Genomic DNA, 19085 nt, shown 5'->3' with positions numbered 1-19085 from the left:
ATGTGATTAGTTCTTTTAAGGATCATGGACCCTTATGATACTGAGCTCATAAATAATTAAATCCAATTAATACTCCAGACTGAACCAAACCTAATTCATTTCAAGTCCTGGTTCTCAGCAGAGGAAGCCTCGGTTCGCTACTTCTGAAATAATATCGCACCTTATTCCAGCTTTCCTTCCATTCATTTTAGTAGCAAAATACAGGGACAAAAGAGAAAGAATTGGGCAGGTGGGATTTACATTCAAATATGCTACTTTATTAATTAAAGAGATTTGAGAAGAATAGAGAGAATGATCCCGCAAAGTATATGCTTCTAAAGTTTGTCTCTAAAAATAATTGCTGAAATGAGAAATAATGTTTGAAAAGGCACTAAGATAATATAAAGCTCATCAGTATATGTCTCTCTGAAGGCACTACCCTGACTCTATCCCCTTCACCTCTCAAACCGCCATTTCCCTTGGTTCCGTGTTTCTCATGCTTGTGTCAGCCCCTGTGGTGTTTCTGTTCATGACTGCATTGTTCTGGAGACTTGGCCTTTATATACATGGTCACATACTTGCAGCTCCTTTTTAATTTGGAAAACGGCAGATATTTTCATATTAATGTGTATGACTCTGATTCATTCAAATTCTCCTACATTTGTTTTTCCCTGTGGCTGAGTATTTTGTCTAGGAGCAAAAGTGCTGCTGAAAAAAATGCTCCTTAACCTACGATGTTCATGGGAGTGAATGTTCCTCCAAAACGTGACCATTGGTTGATAGGCACAAAATGCAAACCATTCAGAGGAATAATCTTGACTTTCAGTTTGATCCTAACAAAATATAGGGTTAAAAAAGAGCAGGAGGGGTCAGAGAGATGGCTCAGCAGTTAAGACCACTGGCCATTCTTCCAGAGGGTCTGGGTTCAATTCCCAGCACCTACATGGCAGCTCACAACTATCTGTAACTCCAGTCCCAGAGGATCCAATGTTTCTGTCCTCACAGGCATTGCATGCATAGTGCAGAGGCATATATTCAGGAAAACACCCATACACATGAAATAAAAATAAAGATTAATTAAAAATAAGAACAGTAATCTAGTCTAATTTCTCTCTAGTTGTCTATAAGAGCCCAATAAAATTGTAGAATGTCTGATGTTTCTAATAGGACAGCCTTGATAGTAATAAACTTTATATTCAATTAAGGTCACTTATTTTGCATCTCACATATAATTTTTGAGCCTAAGGTAATTTCATTGATGTGGTGGTGCATGCCTTTAATCCCAGCACTCAGAGACAGAGGCAGGCAGATCTCTGAGTTCAAGGCCAGCCTAATCTACACAGTGAGTTCCAGGATAGCCAGGACTAAGTAGAGAGACTTTGGTTCAAAAATATAAAAATCTAAATTTGCTAATGCATTTTTTGGTGGAATTTTAAAACAGAAAACAGAAAGCAAAGGGAACTAATTATAAATAGCAACAAAATAGGAAGAAATGCTTTACCTACTGGCCTCCATAGAGCTCAGAGAAAGAAATAATCAGAATTAGGAATTAAAAGCCATAAGAAACTCAAAGAATGCTTCGTCCAACATTCTCTGCAAAAAGCCTGTGAGTTGGGAGGTGTCCTCCACGCTCGCCCCATTTACAATCTACCGATTTGCAAACACACGGCCTCGCAACAATGATGTGGGCCAGGAGGAGTGGCGCCCAGCCTTTCTTGCGCTGGAGATCCCTTATTTCTGCTGCTTCTAGTTCCGTTTGAGACAGGATTTCCGGTGTAGCCCTGGCTGTTCTAGAATGCACTAGAATGCTAGCCTCCAAGGCACGGAGATTAGTCTGCCTCTGCCTCCTGGGTGCTGGGACTAAAGGTGTGCGCCACCACTTCTCACCTGCTTCTAGTCAGGTCTCACTACTGTTGTGACACCCGTTTGGTAGCCTGCAGGAAGAGCTGCTCTCTGCCATGTCTTGTGCTCCACACTTTCACAGACTAAACTGATGCTCAAGACCAGCCGGCTTGGAGGAACTGGATTGATGTTCTTTGTGCAGGAAAAGAAATTAAGGCACAGAGGTCAGAAGAATGCCCATGGAGTTTCTGCTAATAGGTAACAGCAGCCTGGATGGAGGATTGTGACGGGATCTATGTGCTCCTGGGTCTGTGTGCTCTTGGGTCTGTGTGTCCCAGAGTTTACTTAGGGCCTTGCTGCTCTGCCTCACTGGCGTTCTGATAATATCAACCCTAGGTATTGATAGGGTTTGTTAGATAACGACATTTATGAGCACTGGTTGACATATATAGGAGAAAATGAAATCCAACTGTTATTTCATTATTTAAGAAGTAACTACGGGGAAGTGGCTGAAGAGATGGCTCAGTGGTTAAGAGAATTGGTTGTTCTAGAGAACTCAGGATCAGTTCCCAGAACCCACTTGGAGGCTCACAACATTCTGTAACTCCAGTCCTAGAGAGTCCAATGTCTTCTGACCTCTGAGGGCACCACACACCTGTGGTGCACAGACATGCAGGCAAAACACCCATATAAATAAAATAAAAATAAGTAAATCTTTTTTTAAATACCTCCAATTGTTATATGCTGAGTTCTTCAAACACAACTTGCTATCAATCTTCCTTTATTGTTTTTGTTTTCTAAAGATATCATTTAAAATTTTTAATTATGCATATGTGTGCCTATGTGTGAGTATATGCACGTGTGTTGGGGTGCCTGCAGAGAGCAGAAGAGGGTGTCAGACGCCCTGAGCTGGAGTTACAGGGGTTGTGAGTCACCCCATGTCGGTGCTGAGAACGGAACTCAGGTCCTCTGTTAGAGCAGCAAGCATTCTTTTTCTCTCTCTCATACACTGCATCCCAACCGCAGCCTCCCCTCCCTCTACTCCTCCCAATCTCTCACCACCGCCACCGTCACCACTGTTAGGAGCCCCACAGAACCCCCAAGCTGAACAATCACAATGCATATGCAGAGGACCTACCAAAGACCCATGCAAGCTCTGTGATTGTCGCTTCAGTCTCTGAGCCCCTATGAGCTTAATTCAGTCTGTGGGTCCTGCTCTCCTGGTGTCCTCAACCCCTCTGGCTCCTACAATCCTTCCTCCCCTTCTTCGGTGGGTTTCCCCAAGCTCTGCCCAATGTTTGTCTGTGGGTCTCTGCATCTGTTTCCATCAGCTGCTGGAGGAAGCCTCTCTGGTGATGATTGAGCACCAATCTATGAGTACAGCAAAATATCATTACATTGACTTTTAAAAAACATTTGTTATTATTCTTTCTTTCTTTCTTTCTTTCTTTCTTTTTTGGTTTTTTGAGACAGAGTTTCTCTGTATAGCTTTGGAGCCTTTCCTGGAACTCACTTTGTAGCCCAGGCTGGCTTTGAACTCACAGAGCTCTGTCTGCCTCTATCTCCCAAGTGCTGGGATTAAAGGTGTGTGCCATCACCACCCGGCAACATTTATTATTGTTGTTGTTGTTATTATTATTATTATTACTATTATTTGGCCAGTCCTGTTTGGTTCTATCCTAGGTCTCTGGGCCCTCCAGCTTCCAGTTCCTGGCCAACCAGGCAGTGTCTGGCATGGGTTGCCTCTCATGGCGAGGGCCTCAAGTTAGACCAGTCATTGGTTGGCCACTCCCACAAGCTCTGAGTCACCATTGCCCCAGCACATCTTGCAGGCAGGACAAATCATAGGTAGAAGGTTTTGTGACTGGTTTGGTGTTTCAGTCCCACTACTGGGAGCCTAGCCTGGCTATAGGGGATGGCCAGTTCAGGCTCCATGCCCTCCTTTACTGGGAGTCCTCTCTAGAGTCACCCTCATAGGTTCCAGGTCGTTTCTTGTACTAGTTTTTCACATCACCACCCCCCAATGCCTCCCAATTCCTGTCATCTCACCCCATACTCTCTTCCTCGATCCCTCCCTCCTCCACCTGACCCCTTCTCTTCCCATTCCCACCCGCCCCCAGTCCACCCACAAGATCTATTCTGTTCTCCCTTCCCAGGGAGATCCATGTGTCCCCCTCACCCCTAAGCCCTCCTTGTTACTTAGCTTCTCTGGGTCTGTGGATTGTAATGTGATTATCCTTTACTTTACAGTTAATATCCACTTATAGTGAGGACATACCATGTTTGACTTTCTGGGTCTGGGTTGCCTCGCTCAGGATGATTTTCTCTAGTTCCATCCATTTGCCTGCAAATTTCCTACTGACTCCATAAATACAGATCCATGTTTAATCACCCCACACAAAACTCAAGTCTAAGTGGATCAAAGACCTCAACATAAAACCAGATACACCCAACCTGCTAGAAGAGAAGGCAGGGAATAGCTTTGAACTCATTGGCACAGGAGACAGCTTCCTGAACAGAACACTGATAGCACAGGCACTAAGATTGACAATTAATAAATGGGACCTCATGAAACTGAAAAGCTTCTATAAGGCAAAGGACATTGTCAATAGGACGAAATAGCAACTTTCATTTGCTTGGTTACACCAAGATATTTTATATTGTTTGTGGCTACTGTGAATAGTGTTGTTTCCCAGATTTCTTTCTTAGTCTGTTTGCCATTTGTATATAGGAAGACTACTGATTTTTTTTTTCTGAGTTAATCTTGTATCCAGCCACTTTGCTGAAGGTGTTTATCAGTTAATTCCATGAGGAGTTCCCTGATGGAATTTTTCAGGTCACTTATGTATACTGTCATATCATCTCCCAATAACGATACTTTAACTTCTTTCTTTCCAATTTGTATCCCCATGGTTTCCTTACTGCTCTAGCTAGAACTTCAAGTGTTATATTGAATAGATATGGAGAGAGTGGACAACCTTATCTTGTTTCTGATTTTAGTGGAATTGCTTTGAGTTTCTCTCCATTTAATTTGATGTTGGCTATAGGCTTGCTGTAAATTGCCTTCATTATGTTTAGATATGTCCCTTGTATCCCTAATCTCTCCAAGACTTGCAGCAAGCATTTTTTTTTTTTTTTGGTTTTTTGAGACAAGGTTTCTCTGTGTAGCTTTGGAGCCTGTCCTGGAACTCATTCTGTAGCCCAGGCTGGCCTCAGACTCACAGAGATCCACCTGCCTCTGCCTCCTGAGTGCTGGGATTAAAGGAGTGTACCACCAACGCCTGGCTTAGCAAGCATTCCTAACCATCTGCTGCTTGTTTCATTGAGATGGGATCTTCTTACACAGTCGTGGCTGAGCTGGTTGGTACTCACTGTATAGCCCATGGTGGTCTGAACTCATAGCGATCCTCTTTCCTCAGCCTCCCATGTGCTAGGATTTACAAGAGTGTGTCATAACACCTAGCCACCCCTCCTTTTTCTTTTTTCTTGCAGTTGGGTCAAAATATAGGTATCATTTCAAAAACTGCTTTAGTGAAATATAATTTGCATGCTGCATAATTCATCCATTTAAAACATATGAATTTAGTGATTTTTAATATCTTGGCAGACTTTCATAACCATCACTGTAATCAGTTTTGAAATACCACCTGGGGGTCTAGCTCAGTGGTAGAGCACGTGTTTAGCAGCATAAGACATTGGGTTCAAACTGGGCATAGTGATGCATGCCTTTAATCTCAGCAGGTAGTACAGATGGATCTCTATGAGTTCAAGGCCACCCTGGTCTATGTAATGAGTTCCAGGATAGACAGAGCAACATACAAAACAAGCAAGCAAGCAAACAAACAAATAAACAAATGACATTGTGTTCGATCACAGGTCGGACTCACAAACAACAAACAACAACAAACAAACCCCATCCAAATAATGTTAGGTTGTTTTCATTATTCCTCCCAAACAGCTCCATGACCAAACCTTACCCTCTGATTTCTGACTGTAGGTAACTTCACCTATGTTCTGTCTCTATAGACTTTAATGTCCTAAACATCTCACATAGACAAATCACACAAAATGTGGTGTTTGTGACCGGTTTCATAAACTCAGCATGCTCTCCAAGTTCATCCACGCTGTAGCATGTATGAAGACTCCTTTCCACACAATGTTCCCTTATATGGATGGAACTTTGTGTCAGCCATTCTTTTGTTGATGGACACTGGGATGTTTTCTGCTTTGGTACTGAGTGTGGAAGGATGCTGTGACCATTTGTGTATACATTTTTGTGTGGACATATGTTTTCATTCTTGCAGAAATGCATACTGACTCATATCATAATTGTATGTTTAACTTGTTGAAGAACCTCCAGACTGTTTTCCAAGGCAGCCGCACCCTGATGACATTCACACCAGCAGAGTGTGAGGGTTCTGAGGTCTCTCCATCCTTGTAACTCTAGCTGATGTCTGCCATTTGGTCCTAGGGAGACAAAATGCTGTCTCACTGTGGTTCTGCTTTGCATTTCCCTGAGTATTTCATGAGGTTGTCTACCATTTGTATATCCCTAAGGAAATGTTTAAACACATCCATTTTAAACATTGGGCCAGGCATGAAGGTACACACCTTTAATCTCAGCACCCTGGAGGCAGAGAAAGGAGGATCTCTATAATTTCCAGGCCAGATTGGTCTACATAGGGAGTTCCAGGCCAGTCAAGGCTACAAAAAGAGACCTTGTCTCAACAAAACAAAAACGCCAACAGCCAATAAGCAAAAAGATAGACAAATAAGTAAAATTGAGCTGTCTTTTTATTGTTGAGTTAGTTATAAGTGTGTGTGTGTGTGTGTGTGTGTGTGTGTGTGTGTGTGTGTGTGTAGTGTATTCTAGATACAAGTCAGTATCAGATTTCTGGCTGACAAGTATTTTCACCCACTTTGTGGGTCGGCTCTTCATTTTCTTGATGGTTTCCTTTGAAGCGTAAAAGGTTTCAATTGTGATGCAGTTCAGGTCATCATGTTTTTCTCTTCGATTCTTGTGCTTTTAGACTCATGTCTCAGAAAGGCCAAGCCTTATTTATCTTCAACAAAATATTTCAAATGCATTAAAGTCATATAAAATAAAATGACTAGTATTTTTCTTTAAATTATCTGGCTTTATTAAGCCTTTAGAGACTTGGCAACATTAGAAAAGAAGGCAAGGAAACATTGTCTTTAAAAAAAAACCCAACACTTCAAGACAGCGCTTTGGAGATGGCTCAGCAGTTAAGAGCAATGGCTGATCTTTTACAGGAGCCTGCTTTGGTCCCCAGCACCCACTGGGAGGCTCACAACCATGTGTACCTACCACTCCAGAGCATCCAACTCCCTTTTCTATCCTCTGTGGGCACCAGACACACATATGATGCACAGACATACATGCCGTGTTTTGTTTTTTTTTTTAATTTGCAGTGATTTAAAAAACAAAAAAACCAAAAAACAACTAAAAACAACAAAAAAAACCCAAAACTTCAAGCAAACACTCTACCCCCCAAATAGATTAATTTCCATTTTAAAAACAAAATGCTACAGGACAAAAATGTAGACAGTAGAGAAAAAGGACAAAGCTCCCATGCTCACTACCCTAAATGTCATCATTATCTTTTTCATGTATTTTCTTCTGGTACTTTTTTTTTTTTTTATAAGACAAAAATTTAATGAAAATTGGTCAGTGGGTATATATGATCCATGGTGCTAGTCATATGAACTTCTGGTACTTTAAAAAAAAAAGTACATCTTTGAAGAATTGCAATAACAGATATGGCAATTTTTGTTGTTGTTGTTGTTCTCGGGGCTGGCGAGATGGCTCAGTGGTTAAGAGCACTGGCTGCTCTTCCAGAAGACCAGGCTTCAACTCCTAGCACAGTATGGTGGCTCATACTGTCTGTAACTCCAGTCCCAAGGGATCTGACACCCTCTCTTGGCCTTTGTGGGCACCGCATGCATGTGATGCACAGACACACATGCCAGGCAAAACACCCCCCCACACACATAAAAGGAAAACATTTTTAAAAAATATATTGTTACCGTTTTGCCCACTGTAGGGCAGTCTATGTTTCTCTCCAGTTTTCCCCACTATTATTTATACCAACTGCAGGCTATACCAAATGAATGGATTACAGCATACAGTTATTAAATAGTTGGGTATTTTTCAGGGTCCTTCTGCTTTTCTCTTTTTCTATTACGAATAAAGCATAGATGAATATTTTTTCTTGCTTGTAGTTATTTCCTTGTTTGACAATACTTCTTTCCTGCAACTAAGTTGCTAAATTAAAATTACAAACATATTTGTGCCTCCTTATCTATATTGCCAACTTACTTTCCAAAATGTCTGCATTGTTTTAATTTGCTAGGCTGATGACTGATGAATTTTTTTTTCCCTAGGGGAGAGTACAGGAATGCAGTCCCCCATCATCACAAATTATGCAGTCCAGTTTCCCTTATTTGGGAAAATTGTAGAGGAGGTAGATTGACTACAGCCTAATTCCCATCCCTCGTGCAATTGGTGAGCCTCACCCTAGGAAAGCTACCTTCCTGTTTATGATGTCTCCCCTGCCAGGAAAGTATGATGGGGATATTTTAATTATCCACATTTTTTAAAAATACCTTGCTAGCCAGGTGGTGGTGGAGCATGCCTCTAATTGCAGCTCTCTGGAGACAAAGGCAGGCAGATCTCTGAGAGTCCAGGGCCAGCCTGGTCGACAGTGTGACCAGGCCAGCCAGGGCTACACAGAGAAACCTTGTTTTGTCTCAAAAACAAACAAACAAACAAAACAACAAAAACCTTCCCAACTTGATTGAGAACAAGAGGGCTTCTTATGTTTTAATCTGTATTTTATTTTACCATTACTTAGCTCATACTTAAGGCATCTCTTCTTAGGTAGACCTTGTAGCTTTATTTCCTTTTAACTGTTATTAATGTGAGAATCACTCAGACTTGTCATACATTAAATATGTAGCTATATATATCTAAACATTAATATTTCAGGGGATCCGTTTCTTCAAAGTTTCATTTCAACAGAGAATTTATGTTTGTAACTTTGCCATAGAGATATAAGTCCAATAAAATTTTCTGTACTTGCTAAACCAAGGCCTAGAAGGTAGGGAGAATTTCTTCTACTGCAGACAAAAGAAAGGCAAGTGAGATAGGAAGACAGATTAGCAAGAAGGCATGTTCAGAAAGACAAGGTACTATTATGCCTTGATATTGTTCATGTTAAAATTTTATAGCCAAGTTCTCATCATTTTATATTCATCTTTCAGTATGTAATTATTTTAAATATAGACTATTATTCTAATTATCTCTAATTAAAAGCACTTTCATATATCAATGTATATTCTAACAAAAAGGAGCTTTGAATTCATTCCATTTTATAATACAGTCTCCAGTTTTCAGAAGTAATTTTATATGTAGGCAGTAACTCTTGGGGTGTTCCTTTAGAGAAGCCATGAATTTTAAAACTAACTCACATTTTTATTTTATTGTCCTACAAGAATAAATGCTAGAGGACTTTTCACTAAGTGTTTCGGGCCTTCATTAAGTACTTTTCTTTTATCTGATTATGTGCATGCTGCTTTCAATGAATACTAACTACTTCTATTTGGCATTCTATTTCATAGTGAGGAGGTAGATTCACCACAGCCTAATTATCATTATGATTCCATTAGCCAGGTAGTCCTCTGAGACCACAAGAACGTGTCCTGTTGTTTTCAGTTGTGGTCAATCATCAATCCACGGAATTAATGCACAGTTAAGTCAAGTCATGAATATCCTTATTCAGATGGCTCATTTGAAAAACAAAAAACAAAAAACTAGAATTAAGAAAGCATTTAGGGCAAGTCCAGAATATAGATCTTCTTCATTCCTTTTGATAAGAGCACAACAGAAGTGTACATAGTAATATCTGTTACCTCCTACTCAAGTGTGACCACCCCCCGTTCCCGCATCCTCACAATGTATTATTCTAGCACTAAGAAGGCTGTGAAGGTGTGCTTCTATTGGATAAAGATAAGGACAAGCCCATCTTACTTTTTCAGCTTCACTTCTCCCTCATTATTACATTCTTCCTTGCCTGTGGTTGGTCCCTTCTTTCTTCCTTCCCTTCCTCCCTCCCTCCCTCTGGCTTGGTACTTGCTATAAGCTCAGGGTGGCCTTGGACATATGGCTGTCTTCCAGCCTTGGCCTCCTGAGTACCGGGATTACACACCACCATGCCAGGCTTATGTTACTTTTCTTTAAAGGGTTCTTAAATTGTATTGCTTCAGGCCTCAGGAATCACTGCCAGGCTGTAAGTGGGACTAAGAGATGAAACTCCCCAAAGAGAGTTGAGTAGATGGATAGCCACTGGCTGTGCCGACCAGAAATCCAGTCTTGCCCCACATACCACAGAGCTCCATGCAGGTTTAGGATCTGGAGGCCCGAGGTACACGTAAAAGCAGGAAAGGAAATGGGGGGGGGGGCTGAATATGTGCATAATAAAATGTTATATTCCAGATCCTGGTGTCTTCAGTATGTGCCCCAAATCTGCTCTGCTCCTCCCCGCCCTGGAAGCTTGGTTTCCGGAGACCCATTCTGTGAGCAATCATTATCAGTCATTCCCTTCTTCTGACACTTCTTTTATTTCCCAACAAGTCAGAGACTTTTGAAAATAGAATGTCTGCTTGCCTTCAGATAAGTCCCTGTACGCGACCACATGTTCGCTCATTCCTTAACTTAAAGAATTTTGAAACCAGACCAATTTCTGCAGAAAGTGGATGATGGGAAGGCAGTCGGGAGATGACAGGAATTAAAGTCTGGGTCCTGCTGAGTCCTTAACATTCTGTTAGAGGAGATGTTTGCTTGGCAGACTTCCAGCCTGGATGCTAGGCTGAACACCCAAGGATGTGGCGGCATTCGAGACGCTACACGGGATGTTCATTTGCTGGTCCAGACAAATAGAGTGATAGACTTAGCATCACTTGTTTTGCTACTTTTTGAGTCTTATGGCTGAGATCTTTGGCACTGCACGGATCCGGTCTTGAGCTGATAGTCTGAATGGCTTTCTAGAACATCCTACTGAATGTACTTTAGACAGTTTTCAGGAGAGTTAAAAGTGGCAATAGACTTTTAAAAAACAATGTAATTGCTTCATCACAGCAAAGCATTTCTAGTGTTTTAGAGTGTTATGCTCCAAATCTAGAGAAAACGTCTCCCTCTTGTTCTTTTTCTTCCATACATATAAACACTCTGTTGCTCAGTAACCTTGGTTGGGCCCAAGAAGTCTCAGATAGCACATTTCTCAGATGTCTAAGTCTCTTACATAAAATGGCACAGTCTTTGCATACGAACCACACACCCAGGAGAAGATGAATAAGGCTGGTTAGCCATTCTTTCTCCAGTGAACGGAGCAGCAGAAAGCACTCCGGTGACCAAGGGAACCCAGCTCCTGGAGTTTCTAGCTGCTGATGTCATGATGCTGTTGGCATCTCTTCCCTAAATTCCTTTAATGTCAAGGACTTCGGGATTGAGATAGAAGAAGGGCATGAGCGTCTGTGGGCAGAGAGGACATAGAAAGGCCGTGCTATGACCTGGGACAGTCAGAGTGAAGTGGAACACGTCAGGAACAGCATGTAGGTACATAGGTCAGTGACAAGAATAGCCCAGGAAATAATGACCTTTGTCTTGGCATGTGAGATTTGCAGAAGTGGAAAGCATGCAGCGACCACGCAGTTCGGGCCAGATGTGCCTCCTGCAGTCCTCCCACTAGAAGGCACTGTCAGTTTGCAGGTAGCCATCACTTGCTGTGAGAAGGCACCCACATGTCTAGGACCATCCATCCACTGCTCACAGAAACCATACAATTAAAGCAGCTTGTTCAACAGAATTTGGAGGACTCTTGCTCAAAGTCTACATTGCCAAGAACCTGGTTTTAATAAGCTTGACTTCCTTGCCTCAACAGTTTGTGTCGTGAGTTTATATTGAACCATCATGTGAGCAGCCAGACTTGTGTCCAGTGATAAAAGTACAAGATATGACCCACAAGGTTGAGGAAGTCCTCCAAAATGTGTCTTTTGACTTTGCGATGGAAAGTGACCTCAGTCAAAAGAAAACGACGGTGCACACAGAGTCTGGAACATTTTGCTAGGCTAAAATAAAGATGAAAAACAAGATAAAATGTAAATGGAGTGGGCTCAGCAGTTAAGAGCACTGATTGGCTGCTCTTCCAAAGGACCCAGGTTCAATTCCTAGCACCCACATGAAGGTTCACAGCTGTATATAATTCCAGTTACAGGAAATCTAATGCTGCCTTCTGACTTCTGCCTCTACCAGGCAAGCAAGTGGTGCACGGACACATACATGAAGGGAAACACTCCCACACGTAACATAAAATAAAAATTTAAATTGTGCCTTATAATTATATACCAAATAAAGCTTGCTAAGATTTTTTTAAAACTGTAATTTCCAGATTTAATGTATTTAAAAAAAGAGAAAATTTCACATACTAGGGACACAAATAGATAAGTTTCTAAACAAAAACTCCCAAGGTGATTACAGACTTTACAAGTAAGGTTTAATCAGAAAGTTGTTTCTGAAAATGTCTAAAGTAACACAACCAGGAATGTCCTTCCCAGTATTATATACGACTGAAAAAACACTGGAACACAGGGCCAGTGACATGAATTTGCAAGTAGATATTTACACACAGAGAGGCCGCTGGCATCCAAGGATACCACTAAACATCTTATAATGGATAGAAAATGCTTAATAGTGAATAGTCATCTGACCTACAATAAAAATATATTCAATAGCTATTGATGAGTACTAGGGCTATGCATGATTTAAATTTTTTTTTATGTTTTTCTGTACTTTTCAAGGTTTCTTGTAATACATGCATTACCTTGAAAAATCAGTTAAAGAAATATATTCCATGAAAGTGAACTATCAAGGACTGATCTGTTTTGTAAACAGTGCCAAAAGAGTTTGATGGATTTTGTTGACAGGGAGCCTACAGTCTTGTATGAGATTAACCAAGATATAATATCTAGAATGAATGACTCATGGGCCTATCTCTCTGTGTGGGCTAGATCCCACGTGGGCTCTCATGTCCAGGAGGAGGAATATCATAAAAACATGCATGGAGTATATTCTGTAAGATCTCCAGTTAATACCAGATACAGAACCACACACACACACACACATATATGTATGTGTATATGTATATATATGTATATGTGTGTGTGTGTGTGTGTGTGTGTCCTGAATACCTGATACAGAATCTTAAATATGTATTGTGAATATCTGATACAGAATCTTATATATTTGTTTTCTACATACATACCTTAGTATATTAGTCAGGGTTCTCTGGAGTAACAGAACTTAAAGAATGAATCTCTCTCTCTCTCTCTCTCTCTCTCTCTCTCTCTCTCTCTCGCTCTCACTCTCGCTCTCTCTCTCTACACACACACACACACACACACACACACACACACACACACACACACACGAAGGGAATTTATTGGAATGACTTATAGGATGTGCTCCAGCTAACGCAACAATGGTTTTCTATGAATGGAAGGTCCAAGAATCCAGTAGTTGTTCAACCACGAGGCTGGATGTCTCAGCTGGTCTTCAGTATATGTGGGAACCCTGAAGAAGTCGGCTCTAATGCCAGTGAAGGAATGAATTTGCTAGTGAGTGCTAGAGATGCATGCAAAGAGCGAGCTTCCCTCTTCCATGCCCATTATATAGGCTGCCAGCAGAAGGTGTGGTCCATATCAAAGGTGCATCTTTCCATCTCAAAAGATCTGGATTAAAGATTTATCTTCCACCTCAAAGATCCAGATTAAAAGTGGGTCTTTCCAATTCAAAAGACTGAATTAAGAAAGAATTCCTCATAGGTGTGTTTAGTAATTTGGGTTTTAGTTAATTCCAGATGTGGACAAGTTGACAACCAAGAATAGCCATTACAGTTAGGAAAGTTTAATTCACAAATTAGGTATAATATGGAACTAATAATAGTCACAGAAATATAATAAAATTTATTTGAATGCCTTCGTCTTTCTCTCTCAATACCTTATTCTTAGTATACTGTACTTACCTTGTGATACGAGATAATAACGATGCCTGTAAGAGAAGCTTGCTGTAGGTGTTGTAATGAAGCACTAGACTACTGTATGTTTCCTGATCACATCATGCAAAACTCCAGTGGCTAATCTGCTGACGCTCAAAATAGGGTCTGCTGACTGCTGACCTTCCATCATGGAAGGAGGTGGTGGGGAGGGTCACCTGAGATTCTGGCTGCTCCCTCCCGAACCTCTCTACCAGGTATATACAATTTTACCAAATTTCCGTGGCCTCACGGTCCAGAGAGAAGCTAGAGTATACAGTATAGGTGAAGTTAATGGAATTGGGGGGGAGGGGGACGACATCTATGCAGCTATGGGGAAGTCATAATCCACGGTGGAGGCTTTCCTGTGGTGTGGGTGCTCTGGAGTCACTATGCTCTTGTTACTCTTCACCTAGCTGTAAGTAGCCCAACAAACTCATTGGCTCCCAAGGTCAGACTTCGGTAGAACAGTATTTTAGTTTATCATTGGTCCCCTTTAAGGAGGGGCCAGACATTTGTTTATATCTCTCTGGGGAAAGAGTTCCCACAACAATCCCTTAATTGGAAGAAGGTTCAATGGAATGTTGCTTGGCCAGAAAAAAAAAAAAAAGACCAAGCTATTTATGCAACAACTTAACAATTTTGGCGGATCTCAAGGACAGTCTGTAGAGTGATGAAGGACAATCTTGATTATTACATACTGTATGATTTCGTTTATGTAATACTCCCCAAGTGGTAACATTACAGAGGTGAAAAGCAGGCTAGTGGCTGCCACAGTTTTGCGGGGAGGAGAGGTAGCAGAGAGATGTTTGGCAAAGGACAAGCTCAGTTCATACTTTGGTAGTAGTGGGTTATGCAAATCCACACACACGATAAATGGCCACAGACACAGAGTCCCAAGGTAGCCCCAATAACCGCAACCATCTTAGGAAGAATAAAGCTGAAGGCCTTGTGATCTCAGAATCTAGAGAACTACAGGGAGGCAGGGTGGTAATGGCATAAAGCTAGCGTACAGAGAAATGGAATAGGAAAGAAAGTCCACATATACAACCAAGTGGTTCTCAACTGGGGTGTTGACACCACCTGAAAAGCCCGATATTTTCAACAAATGGTCCTGGGGAGACCGCATACCCACATCAAAATAACGAAGCGGGGCACTTCAGCACATGCAAAAATGAACTAAAAACGGACAAACCCCTCTAAAGACTAAAACTATGGAACTCTTAGATGAACACATATGGGGAGAGACACTAAATCTGACAGTGTTTTTTATACATGACATGAAAAGCACTAGCAGCAAAGGAAAAAAAAAATAGCCAAGTAGCGTATTTGTCCTCATTGTGGGGCGGGTACCAACAGTATTCCGTGGTTTCTCTGTTTGCTCTCTACTGACTGATGGGACCAGCACCCCATGTCCTCTCCACCCCTCAGGACCTTTTGGTGTACACGTGGTGCTCGGATGGACCCCACCTCTCAGAGACAGTGTGAAGGGCAGAGAACACGAGTTCTCTCATGTGATCCTGTTAGTACAGGCCCTGTGGAAATAAGCTCTACCACTGAATAAATGGTTGGATTTTATTTCAAAATTGTACAAAAGGCCATAAGTGGCTATAAAAAACTTTGTCCTCAGAACACATGGAAATTCAGAAAGAACAAAATAGGCATCATTCACAGTGTAAAGGAAGGGCTCTCTCGGAGGAGGTGGGGTTACAGCTCCTCCTTCCTCTTCTCTAGTCTCTTGAGGTCTCCCTCCCGGAGGGTTCGGATGAAATTAGTAAATCCCAATTCCTGCAGGGTAGGGAAGGAGAGAGAGAGAGAAAAGATGGGACTTAAACTCCTGAGTGATGCACACCCTCCCACCCCACCCCCCCCCATACCTCCACCAACTCCTGGGCAGACCCACAGGGAGGCACTGTTGACTGTGACATAAGCCCCCATGCTCCCAGCAGGGTGAAGATGTGTCCCGTATTGTACGCATGGCGCGTCCTAGCCGACGGAGGAGGCTCCTGTTCACCTCCTTTTCCCGCCCTCTGCAGTGGCTGCTTCCGGGGCTCACGCCACTCACCGTGCGGTCACTTTCATACTTTTCTACAAGCTTCCCGTAGTGGTAGTAGTGGAAAGTGGGGTAGGCCTTCACGGACTCCTGCTGGCACAGGTCCTGGTTCTTGTCCTTGACACAGTCCACAGCAGCACAGGCAATCTAAGGGGTGAGGTTGGGAGGGTCAGCGGAGATGTCGCCACATCTGCCGGTGGGGGGGGGCAGTGCTGGACTGGGAAGAGGAACACCTTTGCAGCCCAGTTTTCTAAGGGCAAATCTTCCTGCTGGCACATTAAGACTCATGGAACATGTCTAGCCACTTGGTGCTTCAAGTTCCTCGGATAATGACCAACGGAAGTTATCAGGATGTTATGGAGAGCAAGAGGGTTCAAATTACACCTGTCAGCACATGACCAGTGGTTAGCAAGTGTCAGCTGCTGTGACACTCATTCCTACTGACACCATACCCACATACTGCTCCTGCTAGGAGCCGAGCGCCTGGGCAGGACATTGGATAAAGAACATTCTCAATCTTGTGTGCTCTGAGCTATCACGGGGGTGGTCCAGGGTGTTAGTGGACCAAAGTCACTCTCTACCATTCACCATCCAAGCCAGTGCCTACGGATGGAGTATGCCAGGGGGGTACATTCCAGAAACTGTTACGGAGTTCAGCCTCACTATGGGAACTGGGTTTTGGTAAGAAAGTTCTTCAAGTGGCCTCTGGCCTCTTCATGTCCATCTAACAAGCTGCACGTGCCAGGCGGCTTTTGCTTATTTGTTTTTCTTTCAAAGTAAGAGGGCATAAGGTAGGTGTGTGTGTGTGTGTGTGTGTGTGTGTGTGTGTGTGTGTGTGTGGAGTGGGGGGAGGAGGCTTTTATTTTGCTGAAGGCCACACAGTGGAGGAGGAGGAGACCAAGTCAGCTAGAGGCAATACACAGAGCAGCATCTCCGCAAAGCGGGAATGGCAGGCTCGAATGGGAGGTGAGTCTTCACTTGTGTGCCAGGCCTGTTCCAGATGCCGGTGTGTGTGTGTGTGTGTGTGTGTGTGTGTGTGTGTGTGTGTGTCAAATGCACACAGGTGACCTTGACAAAGTCCAGCCACCAGGCCCCCCCCCCTATGTAACAAGTGAGGTCATTTTAGAGCCCAGTGACGACTCCGTTGACATCCCTGAGACAATTCAAGGACTGCTGAAGAACCACGGTTCATAGATCTGCCTGCTGGCTCATCACACCAGGCAGGGGTGCCTTTCCAGGGAAAAGAGCTCTGCAGGCCACAGCAGTCATGGCTGCCAGTCACGTCCTGTGTGCCTAGGCAATGGCTACTGCCTTATGAGCTGTAAGACTGACAGCTAAAGTGAGCAAGGGGGTACAGTCTCCCCCACCTGCCACTAGAGCACACCACCCCTGTGCTCCCTCACCTCAGGTCCCTTTGCATCTTCAGCCTGACTGTTTTAGACAACAAGACTTTCACAGTGAAGTTTGCAAACGCACTGAACATAATCCATGGCTGGCTCTATTTGGCCCACATAGAACTTAAAAAGAAAATAAATTTGAATTAGCTGCCAATGTGGAAGGAGCCAGAAGATTTAATATAAAAATTTGGCTTCGAGCTTCTCTATAAACATCAGAAGATTGGATGGTACTTGCCCTGTGTTCCCACAGGCAGCGACTGGCTGAGCGGCCGAGCATCTGTCTCCTTCCGGGAGGTTTAACCCTACCCTTCCCCAGCACCCACAATGAACTCAATTCGCTTAGGCCAGCAGCTGGCCACAGTGGGTTCCTGAGAACCCCGCTCATCTTCTAAATTGTGTTCTGAATTATTTAGAAACAAGAGGCAGATGCTCCTGTGGTCACCCAAGCGCAGGGTTTTCTTCTTCAGGACAAGCATGTCCGACTCCACACGGCCAGCAGCACAGGGCCCGCTCCAGGCAGCCCAGGGCCAGGGACCACCGCTCCTCTGCTCAGGGTTTGATGAACACCGCTCTGGGCCACTGCTCTCCCTGCATCCACTTTAAATTATGAATTCAATTTGTATACATGCCCTGGAGCTGTTGGAAACGTAGTGTATGGTTTTATAAATCTGCTAAATTAAAAATGTATACTTGTGAATCCCTCACACTAGCTGTCAGCCATGTACACGGAATGTGGCTTCTAACTGCAAAGGAGAATCCATGCTCAGTTTCTACGGGAGACAAGTGTGGCCGATATCCTTCAAATCTGAGAATCTGTTCTCAGAGCTCCCCATCTCACCTGCCTCAACTCCTGTCCCTTCAGACCTACTTGTGGCCTTCACTGGTCACCTGCATTCAACACACCTACAGCCTCTAGCCTTGTTCTCCTGTAGTTGGCATGGATTCCTCGGCTCTGTGTCCTGTCCTGAAGGGTCCTCAGCCAAAGACTTGCCCTGGTACTGAAAGTTTGACCTCAGAGCTCCACCAAGCCCTCAAATTACAGAACCAAGGGTAATAATGGGTAGGAGGTCAAGGACAGAACCCTGGCTTCTAGGACCTTTGAGTGAGACAACTCTGTGGCTCGTGTCCTAGGAGGTCTCCCAAGGGACAGAGCCTCAGCTACCCACAGCCGCCCGCCCATGTCACCTCCCCTGTGGCTTCTTCCGCTTCAACTCACTTTCTCAACCTTCTGTGGTACTTCCTGAGATCTCCTCCTAAATTCATACCCCTCACAGAGTCCCAGCCAGCACACAGCCTGCTTTCAGGAAATCACCAGTTGGCAATGCTTGTGTTCAGCTTCTGATGTGGCTCCTTCCCAGCAAAGGAACGTGTTTAGGGACTCCCATGTAACCCCTCCTGGACTCTAGACGCCACACCAGTAAAATGAGGGATGTGATAATACGTAATCCATCAAGCCGCTTCGAGGACCGTATGACTCACTGCTCACCATGGAAAAAACGCCTCCATGGACCTCATTATCGCTCTGCCATTTAGACAACATTCATGGGGGTCTAAAGCATCGAGACTTTTGGAGTTCAAGACAAATGAGGCTCCCGGGTTAAGGAGTTTCCACTCCTGATGGACAGGAGTGCCAAACATGACCTACCTCACCTGTCCAGGTTAGAGTGGTGATGTGGTCCAGTCAGAGTGGGGCACCTGCAGCCCTGT

The 19085-nt window shown here is 43.4% G+C and overlaps 1 protein-coding gene and 1 pseudogene across 4 annotated transcripts in view; both read right to left on the bottom strand.

Moving 5' to 3' along the window:
* Positions 1 to 8225: 8225 nt before the first annotated feature.
* LOC131922995 (U1 spliceosomal RNA) lies at positions 8226 to 8409 on the bottom strand (annotated as a pseudogene).
* Positions 8410 to 15489: 7080 nt separating this feature from the next.
* Positions 15490 to 19085, bottom strand: part of Pdia5 (protein disulfide isomerase family A member 5) — a 93588-nt gene continuing 89992 nt past the window's right edge. For all 4 annotated transcript variants that reach the window (XM_059277104.1, XM_059277106.1, XM_059277105.1 and 1 more), the window contains 2 exons: positions 15994 to 16128; positions 15490 to 15716 (listed from right to left, as the gene is read on the bottom strand). In XM_059277104.1, coding sequence (XP_059133087.1) covers positions 15636 to 15716; positions 15994 to 16128 — 216 coding nt within the window. In that variant the 3' untranslated portion in view covers positions 15490 to 15635. The remainder of the gene's footprint in view (positions 15717 to 15993; positions 16129 to 19085) is intronic.

This window comes from Peromyscus eremicus, chromosome 12 (genome assembly GCF_949786415.1).
Source record: "Peromyscus eremicus chromosome 12, PerEre_H2_v1, whole genome shotgun sequence".
NCBI classification, from domain to species: domain Eukaryota; kingdom Metazoa; phylum Chordata; class Mammalia; order Rodentia; family Cricetidae; genus Peromyscus; species Peromyscus eremicus.
The sequence above is the reverse complement of the archived record's forward strand: the minus strand, read 5'-3'. Positions and strand labels throughout refer to the sequence as shown.